Genomic DNA, 20,904 nt, shown 5'->3' on the forward strand with positions numbered 1-20,904 from the left:
AACGATTCACGAATATTCTGCATCATTGCAGAATCATTGTTTATCACGGACGCAAGTATACGTTGAAACAAAAATGTTTGCAAAATTGGAAACTCGGTCTCGTTGATTTGAGGGGGATTGGAGGAAAATTACGATAAGATGTGGACGAGATAAACTCGAATGCTCGTATATAGATACGTCTTCGAAACGATATCAGAGAGGGAACGGGGTAGTTGGTTGGAGAGAAGCGAGGATTAATATTGAGTGTACCCTATAGTTTTTGAGCAAATATGCAAGATCCGTGTGCGCGGGGAAATAGTGACAAAGATAATATTTGTTGAGATTTACACGCGTGCCGCGCTGACGTTATTTTCGTATCCGTAATACCGGTGTGTCTTCTATGATCGAGCACACACCGTCCCGTGTGCACCACAAATACGCGCCACTATGAAAATGTCGAAACGACGTGCAACCATGAATGAAAATAAATCGACGATTATTCTGTTAACCGTTTCGCGAACTGGATTCGCATCGATGGATCGCCCGATCATGTAAACCGGATGTTTTCGAATTGCAAATTTTATGCGTTTCCCTCGAATCGTTTTCCAAAATTTCCCGATAAATATAACCGAATTTCAAATATTCGGGACGTTTTGCATAAAATATTCGACGATAAAATTTTATGTGGAGAGCACAAAATTTAGATTTCGAATGTTTTCATTTCGGGTGTGTATATATTTTAAAAGCGAAAACAATAAATTGCGCGATTTCGCATCGAGAAAAAAAATTACAAGGTGGCAGAGAGAATGGCCAATTTTAGCGTTCCTTTCTTAGTGGAACAACTTGGCGCTTATTACACATTTTTGACACGTACGTTACGTATTTTACGCTCAAACACACCGATATTAATTTAATAAACTGTTGATCGTGTTGTACAACATTCTCCCCGAGAAAGAAAAACTCCCCGAAACTCCATATCTTTCTATATATTTTATAAAATCCAAGATCAAAATTTCCAACCAAGTTCTTGCTTCTTGTTCACGCCAGAAGAGCAAAAACGTGGCTCGATCCAGCAACAAATCAAGCTCTGTCTACGACCTAGAGCAACGGCGTGGGCCAGTCAACCTTCGGCCGGATAGTTAAAATGCGCGAGCACACTCCCGTCCGTTGTGCCCGTGGGATCGGTGAATGGATTTTCTGTCCTGGCCAAAGGGGGATGATGAATCGCGCGTGTACCAAACCTCCCCCCTTGTCTTTTCGTCGAACACGAGGGCGTTCTCGGCCCGATCCGGGGTGGAATGTTACGATGGGGGTGTAAACGGCAAGGAAAAGGCGAGCCAGGGATATATATATATATATACGACGAGGACGAGAATGTAGGTGAGGCGATGTTAAGCCGTGGCTGAGTTGCAGGCTCGCGCGCCCTCCAAAATGCATTGAGACGGTCACGAACGGACAGGGGCCAGCCGTGTTTCCTGTGCACATCCCCGCGCGAGTATACCCCGGCCGTATCGTTGATCGTGAATCGTCCCGTGATGGCAATTCACTGGGCTGACCTAGTATCGCGCCGCTGGATACGATCCAGAACGAAATCGAATCGATTCGAGTGGGTTCGAGAGTACAAAGGGCGAAGGAATTCATTAATTCTGATGGCCGACCGGGTCTATGAGGTCGCATTGAGGTGTCACGATCCTGCCACATTCCTGTTTTCTAAGAATCCGATATTTCTTTGGGAAATCTTCCGATTCTCGAGATGCTTCTCCGGATACGTTTAGATAATAGAGGTGTCACCGGGATGGAAATCATCGTGATTTCAATGGAATACGAATCTTCGATTCTCGAAACGTTTTTCTCATTGTTATATTCGTACGTTGTGTGTTTCGCGTGTATTTACGCGTTCCGTGTGTATCTCGCGCGTTTATAAATACCGAGAAATGCATTCGACAATTTTTTGAACATCGTTTATGGAAACGTTTCGCTGCTCGATGAAAAAAGAAAAAAGGAAAGAAAGAAAAAGAAGTGTGATTTTGTTTGTATAAAAAACGCACACAGCGTTGCGAAACACGGAAGAGCAAAACTTCTGCGTGTTTAATTTCATTTCTTCTGTAACAGTGTCATATCTGTACGATGTTACAAATTGCTTGCTACAACAAGTGCGATCGATTCTCAATCGTCTCTTCCTCGTTTGCATAGATAACGCGATTCCACGAATCGTTAGGGCAATTCGAGAGAATTTTCTAGCAACTCCACGCGAATCGATGAGGGAATTAGAACGAAGATCCGTTAATTGAACGGGATTCGAACATGATTCGATCCGAGTACAAATTGAATCTAACATCTGCTCGATGATTACCTTTCGAGGATATCGATTGTACACGCTATACAATACACGCACCCAATCATCGAATCAAAAATAAATCTATGACGACGAATTTATATCGATGACTACGTGGATATATATATATAAAAGAAAAAAGAAAAAAAGAAAAGGATGAGAAAGATTCTTCTCATTTTCTAGAAAACAATTGAAAGTATTTTTCTTCGAAATCGAATGACACGTTTTCGATTCCCTTTTCTCGACTCAGCTTTTTCCGCTAACATCCGAATAATCCTGACCAAGTTAAAGTGCAACTACGAGCACAGAGTAGTGAGATTTTCCAAACGGAGCCAACGTCTCTGTTCTTCTTCCGTTATATCGTGTCTGTTCCTTATCCCTAAGGAAAAGGTGCCAGGAATGATGAGAGGAAAGAAGAAACACATGTTTCGTATTAGATCTTTTCTACCTGTCGAAAACCTGAGCCGGGGAAGCGTATAGAAAGTGTTTAATGTAGAATACCGCGCCAAGGTGGCTAAGGTAACACCGGTAGAAGAGAAACACGTGTTCCTTAAGGTCGTGGACATTGTGCCCACGGGATGGAGGAGTCTAGACAACAGAGCAGGTTCTTTCTTCCTTCCGGAACATATTGACAACACATGTTTCCTATTTCGGGATGCACTTTGCTCTCTCGGCAAAAAGGTGCATAGCAAGGTGGTTATACAGCCCAGTCGTAAACAGCAGGTTCCAACCTGCTGTCATTCCTTCCTCTTCCCGACGTTTTTGTCCCGGAAGATTTGCACACGTGACCATGCTCACCCGCGAGAATTTCGAGAATGCGACGAGAGACGCGTCACGCTCGAGGCTGCATCGTCGTTAAACGATCCCTTTCCCCTCGATCGCGCTCTTTCTTCGAAAACATTCCATTTTCTTTTTTTTTTTTTTTTTTTTTCACTTCTCTTCATCTTCCTTCCAATTTCGAAAACGCTCGCTTGTTCTATATATAAACACGTTATATTCGAAATAGTTTCGAAACGAATTCTCGTATCTTTCATAGTATCTCTGGAATGGAATAAAAAATTCGCGCGGAGATTCTTCTCAGCGTGATCCTTTATCTGGACGAAATGTCAACTGCTTGTGGAAATAATCAAAAGTGGTATCCATAAATTTGGTTGCGTAATCGGAATAATCCTCGGGGCGGGTTGTGACCAAAAGATCTCGACGCTGTAGTGGAGGAGGTTCTGTATCCGAGGTTTATGGTATCTCGTCGAGGTAACAGTACGGCCACCAGCAATCGCCCTTGCTTTCAATTTTGCCACCCTTTGGTCTAGTTGTGCCCGTCATTCTAACCATTCCAGGACCCTCCCCGCCAATCTCTGCCCCGCTGTTCCTCTCTCATTCATCCCTCCAACTCCTTTCCTTTCCTCTCCGCTCGATCCGCGCTTCGTCCTCGTTTCATCCACGTCCCTCTGCATCTGCCTCTTCCTCTCTTTCCCAGTCTCTGGAGCAGGGGATCCAGACAGGGAAGTTTTCACGTGTGCGTGTACAGAGGGGTCTTTCGACTGACCCTGCTCCAAGGGTGGAGCTTAAAATAAGGGTGGTACCTCGCGGCTTACCTACCCCATCGAGAAACAGCATTGGGGATGAGATGGAAGAGAAGGAATGGAGCAGTAGGAGGAGAGACACGGCGACGGAGGGAAAGAGAAAAGGATCAAAACGCGCGACACGAGGTCTCCACGAGCCGTCCTATCCCGTGCACTAGTCGTAATTCAAGTGCAAAGGACGTCGGTCATGGTGCGTGCTTCCCCTATCAAGTTTCATCTCGATATTTTCAAGAATCGCGGATCAAGGAATCGTATTTTTCACATCGTTTTCCCGATCCTTTCACTTTTCTCTTTCATCCTGGAGGATAATCTGACAAAAGAGTTTCTTGTTACATATGTATACACACACGTGTACGCATATTTTGATGTTGATCCAGGGAAAGTTGTTCGTATATGTGTAAATCTGTGTATGCGTGCGATCGGGAGAAAGCGTGTTTAGGGAATTTGATGAAATTAAATAAAAGATTGGCGAAAACTTTCGCCCGTGGACGACGACGGAGGCGGCGGCGGCAGCACGTGGTCAACGCGATGTCGTGAGAAACACGCGGGATCTTTGCGAGTGTTCAAGTGTCGTCACGGGTGAGCGTAAAAGCGGGTTTGATCGAGTTGCGCGCGTCCAATGTGAAGATAGAAGATGGCGCCTACTGTTGAGAGTCATGGTCGTCGTATCGTTTTAGAAAGCGATCCTTATGTCGGTAGTTGGAGGCGAAAACAGGCCGAGAAAGGTATTGATGTTTTTTTAAACCGAAACATGTCGGTTTAAAAGGGAAAAAAATTGGACGGCGGTTCGTTCCAATCGTTGCTCGAAATGTCGAGAGATGACGTCACGATTACGATTCGATGAAAGCGTGTATCGTGGAAAGAGATAAAATATATAATGTTTTATTAATTTATCTGTTTTAATGATTAAACTGTTAGAAGAAACGTGTCCTTAATTTTACAGTGTTTTAATTGGCAATTTTAAGTTATTGTTCTTAAATGATAAATTTTAAACTCGGTTTATGTACCAGGCTCTTTAAATTTGCACTTTTTTTGATTCTATTTGTTCCACGATCACAACGAAGAAGAAAATTTTACGGTGTACCGAGTGTAAAGAACGAATGATTTGAACTGTTGATTCTGAGAACGCAGGAATAGGTATAACCGAGTTATTTCTATGGTGTTATGCATGTTAACGTGTGGTACTTCTAGGTACTACGTTAAATACACCTCTAGTCTCTTGAAGTCTCCACCTTCTTTATTTTCCTTTCTTCCCGCCGTTTTACGAGTGAAACTAATTAAAACCAAGGATATTTGAATTTCTTACACCTATTGTTATATCGTGACGGATTAAAATTTCAAGACGCTTGTTTACTTAATTATTTTTCATAAGTTTCCTTATAAATATTTTAAACATAAAGATTTCTGCGAGCAAAGAAAAGAATAAGAGGAAAAATATCAGCGTGCTCGCGGTTAAATTTACCAAACTCGAGATAATATATATATATATATATACAATATATATATATATACATATATATTGTTATACGCTTCACTTCGGGGGAAGACGTTGCTTCGGCCGAAAGTCGCGGAATTGGCGAGTGAAACGACGGAGCGGAAAAAAAAAATGCATTATTCAAGCGAATTTCCATCCGTGAGAAGTCTCGGTAGATGGGTAGCTACGTCGTTAGATTGCTCTCTTGCCGCCGTTTTAATGACGGTTTGCTCCCTTTGCTTTCGGTTCTCGTAACGAGCAGCTTCGGCATCGTTATGACTTTCGCGCTGTATCGTCGGCTTCGACACGACATCGATCGACGACGTATTAGCAACGTTACTTTCCTTCGTTCCAACGTTATTCCCATATATTAATATTTCGCTTCTTCTTTATCCTTGCACACTGTTTACGTACACGTATCTCTTTTCTATCCTCTTTAATGTACGAATGTAAATGCCTTGCTTCGCTTTAACTTTCTCCTTTAATATTTACTTTTGGACCGAAAGTAATATCCGTCCGAGTTAAAGCTCCATCTTTTAATTCTTTCCTCGCCACTTCGTTTTTTCTTTTCTTTTTTCTTTTTCTTTTTGTTTCAGACAACAATTCCACTTCAGACACCTTGGATCTGAGCTCGCACAATCATTACCCTCTGAACGACAATTCTATCGCTAGCACGTCCGGCCCGCAGGAAGTCGTAATGAAGGAAAAAAGCAAGAAGGCAGCGCGTATCCGCCGCGACAGGGAGAACCAAGAATTTTTGGAGCTGGCAAAGTTGTTGCCCGTACCGGCAGCCCTCACTGGACAAATGGATAAAGCCAGCGTTATTCGATTGACCACCAGTTACTTGAAGATGCGAGCATTGTTTCCAAACGGTACCATTACAAATATATATACATATCTATTGAAAATCATCAACTTTAATATCGAGAAAAATTCAAAAAAATTCCATCTTATTCCATCTATGAGAACGATAAATGATGGTAAAACAGATCGAAGAAACGAATCGATTAGTATTTATTCGAGCGAGCGGTTTACGCGGGGACCGATACCACGTGCCAAGTAATAAACTTCACTTAGCGGTAAACGGATTGAAACGGTATTCTTTGTTAATTCAGCCACCGGACACTTACGCGCAAAGGGCAAATAGTATCGGATGAGATGGATGTGATTGCGCACTTAATGCATTGTTAGTCCCCGCTGCTTTGTAAGCAAAGCATGGGGGCTGTTATAGTGTTACAATGGCTTCCCCCGTCTCACCCCCTTCCCTCGCGTTCTTACGACATCGGTGAATTGAATTTCAAGTGGCTGCATCCCTCTAGAATACGGCCGCGTCTTTATTCTTCGAAAAAAAAAAAAAGAAAAATGAAAGGAAAGGGGGAGGGTGCGGGGGCGAGGAGGATGGGAGGGGAAGGGAGAGGGAGAGAGAGGGAGGAAGGTAAAAAAAGAGAGAGAGAGAGAGACACGTTGCCCACTCTGTGACACTTCGCAAGGGTGTTCCTTTTTATTCGGGATGGAAAATTAGCCGGTGAACAGGTAAACGAGCGTCGAATCGTTTCTTTCTTTTTTTTTTTTTTTTTTGCATAAATCAAATTACTCAAGTTTCTATTCCATATCTCGCACGAAAGGGAAAAATGGCGATAAATATGATAATAGCCAATGATTTACAACTCTACGTCGATTTTTATCGACAATCGTTTACTTAACAATTATTATTTCGTGGCTGCTGCGAGAGGGACGTCGATAAGTGAGATATCTGATAAAGTTAAGAAACATAAAGTGGAAACGTCGGCGTGATGGAAACGATCAAGCCATTTTCCGCGAGATTCCGCGCGGCTGCAGAAAACGCCCCTGCAGCTGCAACCATGGCGGCGCGAGCGTGAACGTAATTAATGCGCGGACACGAAATACTTGGCTATAGGCTTACTTACACGTCGAGTACGAAACGTCACTGGAAACATGTATATCGGGATAAGAAGACCGAACCGTGTTGCGATGTGTGCCGTGTCCTTACCGAGGACATCTCTCTTTCTCTCTCTCTCTTTCGCCTAATCGTTCCGATTAAAAAGAGCAATTATAATCTTCCCCTATTGTTTCGTTGTATATCCATATCCGTATCGTTGAAAAAAAAAAAAAGAAACGAGCGGAGGATCGAATATAAATCTACATTTTTGGATTTTCTCGGCGAAAAATGATCAACCATTCGAGCAATCTGATAAATTATATTTTAAATAGAGTATATATTTGATTGGGGAAATGATAAAGGTGAAACTCGCTTTACGAGCGAATCTTTCTTCACATATCCCAAGAAAGACGGATTTAGACGAATTTGAATTTTTCTGATCGCACTTAAGAAGATTGGTTGGAGGAGGAAAGTCTGACGGTCCGAAAATCATTTTTCAGGGCTCGGTGAAGAATGGGGCGCTTCCCAGCCAGGCAACATCTCCCTGCAAATCGCCCTCAAGGAGGTGACTAGTTATATTTTGCAAGTAAGCACTCATCGTTCTCTGTGTCGCGCCTTATACAACGACGTAACGTTTAACGCACGTTGTTAGACTAAAAACAACGTCATGTTTAGCCTCGGATATCTACCACAGACAGATACTTCATTTTCCTGACAACCTTTATAACATCGTTTTCTTTCTAATTAAACGAGATAAGGGCGCGACCAGGAGTTGAAAACTGTTCTGTTCAATACGAAAGAGATCAGGGCTGTAACGAGGCGTTGAACTCTAACTTCTTTAACTTCAACCAGAATACTCTTTCCTTTTTTTTTTTTTTCTCATCATTTTTTTCGTCTTCCTGTTCCTCGAATTACATTCAAACGAGAATTATACCCCTTACTTTTCAGGCTTTGGACGGTTTCGTGTTTGTCCTGGCGCCCGATGGCAAAATTATGTACATAAGCGAGACTGCCAGCGTGCATTTGGGAATGGCACAGGTCAGGCATATTTTTTTTTTTTTCCTCTCCATTTTTCTACTCGAATGCAAAAATTTCAAATTCAGAAACATCAGAAAAATAGAATTCTAACGAATCGAAATAAATAAATCCTGCTGACGAACAATTTTTATGAGTTCAGGTGGAATTAACGGGGAACAGTATCTTCGAGTACATCTACCAGAACGATCATGCTGAAATGTTGTCGGTTCTAAACCTACCACAGAGTCCAGCAGATCTGGCAAGCTTCACTTCTGCGAACTCGAGAGGCGAAATCGAGTTGGAACGTGTTTTTATTCTGAGGATGAAGTGCAATTTGGCGAAGAGATGCGCGGGACTAGTCACGGAAGGATACAAGGTAAAGGGATAAAAATTCATTAAAAAAAGGAAGAATATGATAAAATAGAATACAACGATAATGAATTATCTCGCGCCAAGCCTTTTCCTTTCCGGGAAATTTTCTTCAAAATAATTGAAAGCGCCCGCGATGAAATCTCGGGGATGAAAATAAGCGGTGATTATCGGTTTATTGGGTTTCGTAAATCGCGCAATATTCGCGGCAAACAAGCCGCGGGAGAAGACGTCGAGACGATCAGCGATTAGCATAACGTCTAGGCTGCTTGCACAGGAAATCATAAAACGAATAAAAATTCAAATGCTAAATAAGAGATAAGAAGTGGCGAGCTAAGTAGGGACGGTATTGTCCTGGTCACGCGCGAGTCGAAAAGAAAACGGCCACCAGGTAGAATGCACGCTTCTTAAATTCGCTCGGCTGCATCCGTTTCCTTTCGTGTAAAATAAAAACACAAACCGTGAACGTAATATCAGGAAAAATGGAAATTTACGGAAATCTATATTAAGGCCACGGTTTCAGGCCTACCAATTTTATTCCCCCTCGATTTCGTTTCGTTTCCCAACTCGTTTCGAACTTCCAATTTTTCTATATTTCTTCGGTCTACTGCTGTACTCTCTCCATTCTTCGTTTACTTTCGACAGCATGTTTTCCACGAAAATTTAAAAAAAAGGAAATCTCGATTTTCGTATCACGTACCTCCAATATACTTGACTAACAATTACATTCGACCGAATATCTTTATCTACATATTTCTCCAAGTAATCAGGCTCGATGTAGCCAAACACGATCGCGTCATATCTTTATTCACGGATCGTCTAAATTACTTTGATCCGATTAAATCGATATATCCCTGGTGTATGATATATGATCCGTATTCGACAACTGCTCGCCACTTACGATCATTAATATTACGATTTAGCGAAATCAGGGAAACCAGGCTGACCTATTTCACCCTGACGGATTTTGTCCATTTTGTTATGCCAAATGTTCCACATATGTTCGGCCGAATAACGATCTTACATACCTCGATATACCCTCGTAAAGGGTAACGAAGGGACCTGCGTTACACTTTGCACTTGCCGTAGCAAAAGAGACAGCCCTCGAGAAGGAAAATGTTTGGCAAATAGCTCGTTCAAGCCCGCAACGCTATGATGACCGTGGCTCTCGACGAAATCGCACACAGAAAAGACCCCAATAGGCGTTGAGCAAAGTCATGAATGCAACCCCTGTAAGCTGTTAAAGGCGCGGGTTCCCCGAGGGGGGTTCCGGGGGAACGAAGGCGGCTTTTTGTATGGCACTTAGACGCACAAAGCACCGAACCCGTAGTTGGCTCGACTCTGTGGAGGTGCGAGCACGCGTTTTGTTCAATTTACACGGATCCGTACACGATTACAGTGAATCGGATCAACGATTGTGCCAACGAATCGGTGAATAAAATTTGTTTCAGAATCGTGAACATTATGTCATAAACATTATGTCCATTTCCACGTAATTCGCACTTATTGCGAAACAGAGAAAGTCTTAACCTTCCTTCATTATCTTTTATTATCTCCTTCTTCTTATTTCGATTATCCGACACAACGATGAATCATCGATATCACTGTTATCTGAAATATCAGATTTTATACAGATATCTATCTATATATATATATATATATATCTACTTATCTTAATACCTTAATTCAATATATTTAAAAATGCATTATCATCGATCGATCGATGATTAATTAAATAATGAAGTCGGAATAAAGATTATACGCAAAGATCGTGATCTTTATAAATATGAATGAGAGAAATGTATGCAGATTTTGTTGTTAAAATTAATTAACGAATATTGCCTATCCTTTACTACACTTCTCTCCTACGTTCCTCTCGTATCTCGAATTCGTCTCCAGAGACTAAATTAAGCGTGTCCGCACGCACCCCGTCACGAATTATGTATTTCCTTTCCCGCCGGTTTCACGTCACCCTCGTGTTCCCGTGCTCGCACGCTCAGGCCCGCGCCGATGCACCGCGGAATTGCATACGCGACTATGCAACACGGGCATACGGAACAAGCCTATTTGCTTTACAAATCCGCGATGTACTCGAGACACGTTGAACGAGGCTTTTTTTCTTTCTTTCTTTTTTTTTTTCTTTCTTTCTTCCCCCCCGTTTCATCGGCCATTTAATTAAGCAGGAATTGTTAATTTGCCGCGGGAACGGCGTCGTCGTTCCACGAATGCGAAAATCCGCACTTCAACCCCCGAGCGAAGTTGACAACTCGCTCGAGTGTCGCACTTACGCTCTATCGGGACCGTTGTATAACATTAAGAATAATCACGTGCACATGTGTAAATAACATGATAAGTCCCCCGTTTGTCGAGTGTACCATGCTTAATTGCGACGTTATTTCGTTTGAATAATCCTCTAAACTGTCTGCCCCTCCCTTGTCTTTGATCAAAAGTTAATTAGAAAATCCGAAACCTCGCCGAAAGTTGCAACCTGCAACGAGAATATTCGAATCTCAGGGAATCAGGGGGGAACCAACTACCTAGTCATTAATCCAATATGCATATATATATGTATGTGTGTGTATATAAAAGAAGAAAATTTTATTCGAAAGACACTTACGCGAAAAATTTTTCTCTCCGCAAAAGAATCGATTACTGCTCTGGTTACAGGTGATACACTGTTCCGGCTACTTAAGATGTGTCGTGGAAGGGCCAGTGGGGTCGGAATACGAAGACGGTGCAGGCCGACACTGCATTCGAAAAGTCGGTTTACTGGCAGTTGGCCATTCCCTACCGGGACGTTGCCTAACCGAAGTCAAACTGTACCAGAACATGTTCATGTTTCGTGCATCGTTGGACTTGAAGTTGATCTTCGTCGACGCGAAGTAAGGACAAAGAAAAAAAAAAAAAAAAATAAGAAAAAAAGCGTATGACCGATATAACCACTTTCTTTCTATTAGAAAATTATTTCGGTGAATCACGTTTATTTGTCTGGTGTCTCGATTGAATTGGAGCAGGGATGGAAAAAAAAAAAAAAAGAAAAAAAAGAAAAAAGGAAGGGGGAGAGAAAGAGAAACTCGACGAAACAACGGGCCAGATTATTTCTGTCGCTGCAATTACGGCGCGGTGTTAAGTTGCGTCGTCGATATTTCGACGCCAGAGGAGAGAAGGGTCCTGGTCGGCGGCCATTAAAATCAGTTTCGTGTTACCACGGACCCGCTAGATATTTTTTTCCTTTCTCCCATTATTATTTATTTTTCCTTCTTTTTTTTTTTTTTTATTTATTTATTTTTTTTTTCTTTCTTTCCTTCCATTTCGCTCTTTTTCCCCTTTCGTTTTATCCGCGCCAAATAAATATTCCGCGTGGACAAGGCTGTATCACGCGCGCGCGCGCGCACGATCCACGCGTGTGTACACGCTGGGAAATGAACACGTGACGGAGTATAAATACGGGGGAGAGGGGGAGGGGTGGTAGGGCGATGGAACGCGGGATGAAATTTTATATCGCGTCCACGGAAAATCGATTTCCACGGATGACGATGGTTATGTAAACCTCGAATTCGACGGGACTCCGGCAAATCCGAGCAAAAATAAATATATTCCGTTTCCGGAATATTTGTAGCGAAAGGAAGAAGGTATGACAAGCGATATTGTAGCGTTTTTTTTTTTTTTTTTTCCCCTCTTTTCCTCGGTACTGTTGCAGCGTGTCACAATTGACCGGATACGATCCACCGGATCTCATCGAGAAGACGCTGTACCATTACGTGCACGGATGCGACATGATGCAGCTGAGACACGCGCATGGGACGCGTAAGTATAATTTTTATTCCTCGAATAATTATTCCGCTCTTTGCTTCGATCTACAACATCAGGCAAACAAAATTTTTAATACATTTTAATAAAATTCAAGAAGGAAATTTGATATTGTTGATATACGTTAAGAAAAATCAAATTAATATAAATATCTCGGTTGTATTAAAATTTTCGTATCGCAAATGTAGTGGAAGTAACGAGATGTATCGTGAAAGAGGAGAAGAGAACAGTAGCTATAGTCGATCGAAATAAGCTTTATTTCCCCCAACGCGCGCAGTCGAAAAGCGGTCTCAGAGGCGTCGACGTGGTATCAGAGTGCTCGAAGAAGAGGCTCTCGCAAGGCCAAAAGCAGCTGACGCTGCTTAACTCGGCGACGCCCTCGCTGACGAAATATCCTTTGATCTTTCCTTACTCCCATCCTCCGCGGATCGACTTTTGAGGCGAAGCAGCGGATACAACAGCATTTCCCTTTTTTCTCCTCTTCTTCCTCCATCCCTTCTTTTGCAAGCACGTTAAAGTCTAAAGTATATGCACACGTAGTACATACAGAGTGTACATTATTGATTGAACAATGCCGCTATGGCGCTATGAACAGTGTAGAAAAGAGAGGTTGGTGTATATATTTGTGTATGCGTGAACATCAGTTGTGAGGGTGGACGAGAAGGAAGAGAGATGGTGGGGGAAAGGGGGTGGTAGAAGAGAGGAGGAGGCTGTTACTGCTATCACTGTTTGAACAGACTCGCAGTTTCACGAGCGCAACTCGAAGGGAGCCTGACATAATGCCACTAATGTCCGCGCCTGCGGATTGTACGATCGACGTTACTCTCGAAAATTTCCTTTCAGAGATCTCCTCTTCTTACATATATAACCTCGCGAGAAGATCTAAAAATCGTTGGATATAATAACCCGTTAGAAATTAGAACGATGGATAAAAAGAAAAAGCGGCGATCCTTCTGATCCTATCCGAAGTATCTGAATGTGTAACAACGTTTCAATTCTTCCTCTTCTTCTTGTGTTCGCAGTATTGTACAAGGGGCAAGTAATAACCAAGTACTACAGGTTTCTGACGAAATCCGGAGGATGGGTCTGGATGCAATCGTACGTCACGATCGTGCACAATTCCCGAAGCTCCCGACCGCACTGTATCGTGTCGGTCAACTACGTGTTGACGAAACCGGAGAACACAGACTTGCTGTTGAATTGCGAGCAAAAGTCTTATTGCTCGAATCCAAGCAATCCGCCCAGCACCCCTCTGACCACACCGATCACCACTGGAACCGTGAACGAGTTGGACAATCACAGTCCCAGTTCACCGGCGTATCGAAGTAGATCGAAAGAATCGCCCGATAACGATTACGCGAACGGTGGCACGTATCCTAGACCGGAGTATATTGACCTGACGAATCACAATCAGTATCTGTCGCCCTCTTATCAACCTCAGAACGTAAACAGCAACTCTCACGAAGATAATCTTAAGTACAACTCCGACTGGTTTTACCAATACGGAGGTAAGAAGAATTTTCACCTTTTTCAAAAATTTGAAAGAATTGCAAGAGAGAACAGTTTTCTCCTTTCCTTTTCTTTCCTTTTTTTTTTTTTTTTTTTTTAAAGTTCCCCGATTAAAAGAGAAAACGTTTCTTCCTTAGATATACATCAAGATTCCCTCGCAGCAACGATACCGCAGCAACAGGAAGCACCGCAGCATCCGCACCCTCTGCACCACGCCAACTCCCCGTCGAACCTGCAACAGCACAGTCCCCAAAACGGTCAACAGAAGCACCAACACTCCCCTCATCTACTGGATCATCCAACGCCTCCGACAAGCCTGGCACAAGCTCAACCGCAACCGCAACCGCAGCAACCGCAACAACAGCAACCACCGCCGCAACAGCAACAGCACAGCCCTCAAAGTAGCCAACAGAACAGACCTTACTCCACCTCGTCGAGTTCCTGTTGCAGCACGGATGCCATGGATAATCATTTACCGAGTCCACTGAGCGTATATTCTTTGCCGCACGGTTATCACCCTTACTACCACCACTACATGCCCGACTCGGCCCCGTCTAATTTAAACGAGGTCGGTGGCGTGATCATGTACCCTAATTGTAGCCTTAACAACGAGGGCAACCACAACGCCGCAGCGGGCACCTCGAGCAACTCGAACAACGTCCAGCACTACGAGTCCTCGTATCAACCCCACTTGAGCCACTACAACACCAACAACAATCCTACCAAGCATTCCTACCATCATCATCAAGAAGGGACGCCAACCAGTTACACCAGCGTGATCGTAGACTCGCAACAGTACAGCCCAAGCTCCGTGCAGGATCTGATCCACTATCAGCATCATTACGAAGCGCATCATCAGTTCGTTCACTGACACCAGCTAGACGCGGCTTGCGCATAGCACGTCGACACCAATTGTAACCACGACTCGCTGTGCTATTGTGATACGTCCCCCGAGGGCAGTTATCCCGGGGCAAATAACGATTTTCTGCAAGAAGAACATCGGCCCAACATCGTCCCCGATCAACACGGTGATAATTCGAGGATTACGGCGATGAACGATGAACACGAGCAGGTTGTACAGGTGAAGGCCAAGATTTGGTACTTTAAACCGTCGGATTTCTGGAAAGTGATGACAGGCTTGTATTACACCGAGAACTCGTGAACTATTGACTCGTGAAGTGAGAATAGAAGAGTATAAAGTGAAATAAAACGCGTAAAAAAAAAAAAAAAAAGTGAAATATAACTAGGGTGAAAACGTTGAAAATGTTGATGAAAATGTTTTTCGCCGGAGTACTGCCGAGTATAATGCTAATGTATAAGACTCTAATGAGAATGATAGATGTACAGTCGATATATCGTAAGAAAATTAAGTAATTGTTTAAGAATTTAACGATTCCGAAGGATTGCTATGTCGTATGTATGTAGAGTATCGATCTACCCCGATATTCGTTGATCCGTTGATCATTGGATCTGTTATTCGTATATTCTTTATTCACATATCAAGATGCTTAACTTTCTTGTTCGAGGACATGTAGACAATGGTAATTGCGTTAATTGCTTCGAGATTAACATAAGTTAAGATACGAATATTGTAACGATTAATTACGTTCGTACGTTGCTCGATTTCATCATCGGCCACGAAAATGGAATTTTCGTTTCAAAACGCCTCTTAACATATCCTTTATTTATATTATTTAAACGTTCGTTCAACAACCGCTAATGATATTCATTAATGTTAGCTCATCAAGTAAAGCTAACCTTCTCGATCTTGTATTGTTTGATCAAAATTTGCATTCGGAATATTAACGAGCTTCTTCTTAATTTAACGAATCCACGAATTAATTATCATCAAACGGAACAGTCGAATTCGATTCGAGGGGATTTTCAAACGAGTCGTCAAATTCGAAGTGAAAAAAATGAACGGAATAACAAAAAATCTAATTCAAACGAATCGTAGAACAGAAGAGAAGAAAGAATTTCTGCAAATTTTACACGCTGGACGTGAGTAATTAAAATTTTTAAACGTAAGAAGTCAAAAAAAAAAGGAACAATATAATAATAATAATAATCGTGTCCATCGTGGACAAAAGATTTTATACGATGATTTAATTAAACGAACTGTTCTGTAAAAGTGTTGATACGTATAATGCAAGGAGTAGAAAATTACAGGCGCGTAATACGTGTAAAAGGAAAGGGGGAAAGCGAATCGGAAAAAGATCTAAAAAAAAAAAAAAAAAAATGGGTAGCGCATTCTGAGATACTTAATTTGTAGACATGTACATTGCATAGTCGTTCGCATAGCTCTTAAAACAATTTAGTATATAAATACGTTAGGTATTTCTTAGATAGACCCGAAGACTGACCGGTGCTTGTACCAACCGACCAAAGAAATACACACGCCCTTCTTCTACACAAAGAAAAAAGAAAAAGAGAGAGAGAGAGAGAGAGAGAGAAAAAAAAGGAACAAATATCACCTTTGTTATAATATCTCAATCGCGCGTTTATTTAAACACCGCGCGCGTGATTCTCTGAAACCCGATACTTAATAAACTACGACCATAGAGTATTCTGGCAATCCCAGTTACATTTTAATCATTGAAGTATTTTATTATTGAACTTCTAGTAACTTTATGAACAATCGCTCGAGGCTGTTAGCTGCCACGAGGCTAATCTCATGTATAATACACGTGTACACATTGCCAATGCGAAACACTATTATTTATAATCGATGTAAATTAACGATGGGTACGATGATCACCGCGTTGTACGATAATTACTTTAAGCGTTGTAAATATTGTAAAACTTGATAGCGCGCGCGCTGCATACCTATTACGAGAAAAATATAATCGATATTTTCCTCTGATGATCTATCTTATTAAAATTCTTTATCTCTCCGTCTCTCTCTTCCTCTCTATCTTCTTCTCCTTCTCTTGTTCACTCTTTCTCTGTTTCAAATTATCCTCCTTCTCTTTCAATACTGGCAGAAAATTGGTCAAGTTCGTTCTTTCATCAAAATTGAAATTGTACTTGGAAACGACAAGAGATCAAAATAAACCAATTAAATTTTTTCTTGGAGGAGATTGTTCGTTGATGATTACGAAAATTATAATTTATTTTTCGTTTTATTAAGTTTTTTATTCTGATAAAAATTTATGAAATTGAATTTAACCTTTTTATCTTTATCGCAACCGAAGTTTTTTTTTCTATTCCTGTTCGATGGATTTACTTTAATAAATAACGAGACAATTTTTCTTTTCTTTTCTTTTTTTTTTTTTTGAAAAAAATTTCCCATTACCTTCGATCTAATTCGCTGTGAGAGACCGGCGAAAAGCAGATAACATTCAACCGAGAGTGCGAATATATTTCTTCTCCCTTACGAATTTATGGAGATTAAGCCGAAAGCTTAGCTACGAGCTTGCTGGAAATACTCTTTAATGTCTCGTTGGATCTCTTAGATAAATGATTTGCATCCATCTTGAACCGTTTAATTCTCAGATAGAAAAAGATATCTCCCTTAAACAAGAAATTTATTTACAATTATTATTAACGAAACGAAATTGCGCGAGATATATTTATTATTATAAAAAAGAAAAATACTTGCCATTGTGCAAAAATGGTCGACAATTATCCGCGTGACAAAGGCGAGGATCGGCTGGCAGCATCCGTTCCCTGAACCCCTCGGACGAAATAGAAGAAAACAACGATCCTGTTTTTCTCCGGCGTTCCCTCGATTGTCACTATACCGGCACGAACAATAAATTAATTGTGCCTTGTACGATTCTTGGGTTAGCTTTCGGTGGTCGCGTGCTTGCCTGCATGGGGCCTCGCTCATGAACAGAGCCACGTGCCTCTTTATAATCGCCAACAGTTCTCTGAACGCTCGTTCCGCCATTAGACGTGTAAAAAGACAGGTTCCACACTGGACGAGTCACTAATTTTTCTGTTCGAGAACAAAATCACGTTGAGATCGTGCGATTTAAAAGTCGACCGCTCAACTCTGTGAGAACTAAAAAATTTAAAAAGATTTGCCTTGGTTTGCATAGCTGACACTCTGTGTACGAAGAATTATCCATGCCTCGATTTTCCTATCGAGTTTTATTCTTCAAATTTTTTTTTTTTCTTCTAAAGATTCCTTCTCGTTCCAGAATATTCTTGACAATTTCAATAAGAAGATTTAGTCGATCCGATGTCGTCAATTCGTGGATATCATCTTTCCAGATCTATCGTCTGAAACCAAAGTTCCTGACCAAACACCATTCTACAATCCAGATTTGATCGTACATTATTCAAAATCCATCATTCCACGATCGAACTAACCACTCAATAGACACGATGAGAGATAGTTGGCATTTTCTTGATTCCAATTCGATGTGCGTGGACAGGTCCATGAATATACATCAGCCGTGAGATCGGTGTAACGAGGACACATTGGATAAGGGTGTTCACATTCACGAGGGCCGCTATTATCGAGCGTGTGTGACTGGAACCGGTGATCGGTTCGGAGGAGGGCGAGTCGCGTGCGCCTCGTTAAATTCTTCGGCCAACGAATGTGACGCAGCCACGATCCTGTAAAATTGCGCGATCACCCGTCGCGGGATGCGTCCCGTTCCCGACGGCGACGTCTCGACGCTGACCGCCATTAAGCCGAGCGGAGAATCGAACGCGCTTTAATTTGACCAAAATCGAGGGGCGCGTGATCGACTCTTTGACAGAACGATTGTGAAAATTGGAGTTTCACTTGTTAGATGTGATCTGATGCCGGGAAATGAATTTGAAGTGTAACGCGATGGAAAGGAAAGACGATGTTTCGACGTTTTCAAGCAAGATTAACGGAACAGTATCTGGAACAGAAGATAATTGATAAGGTTTTTTTATACTAGATAAAATTAATTTATGATGTAAAAAAAAAAAAGAAAAAATTATACGTACGTACGTTTTATTTTTTTAATAGAGTTGAAAGTCAGAACAGTTCTTGATTTTTGTCAAGACATAGGGGGATACAATAATAGTCTCTTTTTGAACGTTTGCATCATCAAAATTATGTTGTTAGAAATTTCAAAGGCCTAAGGCTTGATACGTCCTTGACCTGTATCTTGTGGCAACGCAGAAAGTTGCCGTCATTGTGCAAGAAACCGATGATAAAGCAACGAAACTATGCACGATGAAAGAGATATTTAATCGAATATAAAGTAAAAATCTGGAATTATAAATATATATATATATATATGTATGTAAAAACAATTAAAAATGAAAATTTATTGTGTAAATAGATTTTTTTTTTTTTTGTTTGAAATAGATTACGTTTTCCCTGACACGTGCAGTGGGTCTTATTGTTAATCTTTTCGTATTATTCGTTAGAAAACGAAAGAATAACATGGTATGTTGCGATTGAACGCTCAAAGAATAACATATGTCTCGTGGCATGGTTTACGAGGGATAGGACGAAACTGACCGTAATCCTGTCTGATTAGTAGCATAAACGCGGATTCACGGGGTGCGGTTAAACTAAACACTCGACAAGTTGCGTGTACCGGTGGAAACACTTATATAGAGGTATATCTAAATAGAGAGGGCACGATATTCGCTTATTATTAAGGGGTAGAGCTTAATAGCACACTCCTATAATCTTTATTTCAATGTTCATTCTGAACACCCATAATTCAATTCAATAAATTATTTGAAAAATAGATTTATGCTATATCAACTCTGTATAAAAATTATCGCAAACTATATTGTTTTAAAAGTCTGATTAGAATATAAATTTCATCGACAACCACGAAGTAATAACATAAATTCTCGATAAAATCTTTACGATATATCCGCAAAGCTCGAGATATTTTCTAAAGAACGGTAACCGATCTCGTGTGCGGTGGTATGCCAATGATTATGGATAGTTTCACATATATAAAGAGTCGACAGGAATCGCGTAACAGTGAAAAAGTGAATCGTGTAAGTACGCGTCTTGTAAATCTGGCATGTAGACGAGGGTAGGTGGCGCTTTTGTAGATATATATATATATATATACATGTATAGATTGCATGCAGTACGCGCACAACACTAACACACATTCATGAGTAACATAGCATACGTACACATGAACGGATGGGCCTGTGCGCAATCAAGGCGAAGGGGTGCTTTAGCAGAGTCGCCCCATGGTTACCAAGGCAACGGCACGTAACGCCGCCCACAACCCTCAGGCTGTCTTGTCCGATGTGTTTGCTCGATGATTTTATACCAATTACGGCCTATCCCCATGCTATTGCCTACTCCCCGTAGCATCGTCTGTATCCCTACCTACATCCTCATCGCCACCCACTTTGACGATGTTGCGTATATCGGTCGGAAGGTGCTCCACTTCCGCTCTAAAAAGAAATCTGCAAAGTACCTGGTGCAAGCACTTATACCAACTCGTAAATTTTCCTTATATGTATCTAGACGTATCATTTCTTGGATTCGTTTCTAATATTTATAATAAATAAAAATTTATTAATAATAAAAATTTTAATTTTGTTTTACTCTCTTCTTCATCTCTTTGGTATTTAAATTTAGATGATGAGAATGGATCGCCAGTGTACAAGGAACTTTTCTACCTTGGCGCTCTCATTAGGTATCGATACAAATTTTATTCATCGATTCTTTTTGTGATTCGAGTGGAAGGTATCGAAGACCCTCGAGGGATCGGAATACCAGGGTGGTGTTCAATTTCTGAAGTGACATCGGATCGCGAGAGAATAATTATTGGAACACACACGTTGTTCGAGAGTTAAGTGGACATTAATGGAAATGCACGATAATAGGATTATATACAATTTGTGGATAAATATAATGTATAATTCATTGATGAAATTTAACCCTAAATTGTAGAATATGTAATGATTTATATATAAAATCGATTTTAATAAAATCATGTACAGTATTTTCCATGAT

The 20,904-nt window shown here is 41.3% G+C and overlaps 1 protein-coding gene and 1 long non-coding RNA gene across 2 annotated transcripts in view; one reads left to right on the plus strand and one right to left on the minus strand.

The window, feature by feature from the left end:
* sim (bHLH transcription factor single-minded) overlaps window positions 1-16,837 on the plus strand; it is a 28,237-nt gene extending 11,400 nt beyond the window's left edge. The window contains exons 2-9 of the mRNA XM_086912110.1: window positions 5,968-6,243; window positions 7,772-7,857; window positions 8,220-8,309; window positions 8,449-8,664; window positions 11,325-11,539; window positions 12,358-12,464; window positions 13,490-13,975; window positions 14,114-16,837. Coding sequence (XP_086768236.1) covers window positions 5,968-6,243; window positions 7,772-7,857; window positions 8,220-8,309; window positions 8,449-8,664; window positions 11,325-11,539; window positions 12,358-12,464; window positions 13,490-13,975; window positions 14,114-14,847 — 2,210 coding nt within the window. The 3' untranslated portion in view covers window positions 14,848-16,837. The remainder of the gene's footprint in view (window positions 1-5,967; window positions 6,244-7,771; window positions 7,858-8,219; window positions 8,310-8,448; window positions 8,665-11,324; window positions 11,540-12,357; window positions 12,465-13,489; window positions 13,976-14,113) is intronic.
* An 11-nt stretch (window positions 16,838-16,848) lies between these two features.
* Window positions 16,849-19,539, minus strand: LOC147657028 (uncharacterized). The gene is made up of 3 exons (XR_015293328.1): window positions 18,910-19,539; window positions 18,294-18,817; window positions 16,849-18,203 (listed from the first exon to the last, which is right to left on the minus strand). It is a non-coding gene; the product is annotated as an uncharacterized LOC147657028 (long non-coding RNA).
* Window positions 19,540-20,904: the final 1,365 nt, after the last annotated feature.

Source organism: Apis florea, unplaced genomic scaffold (genome assembly GCF_048593485.1).
Source record: "Apis florea isolate Af1SG1 unplaced genomic scaffold, ASM4859348v1 contig_3367_pilon, whole genome shotgun sequence".
NCBI lineage: Eukaryota > Metazoa > Arthropoda > Insecta > Hymenoptera > Apidae > Apis > Apis florea.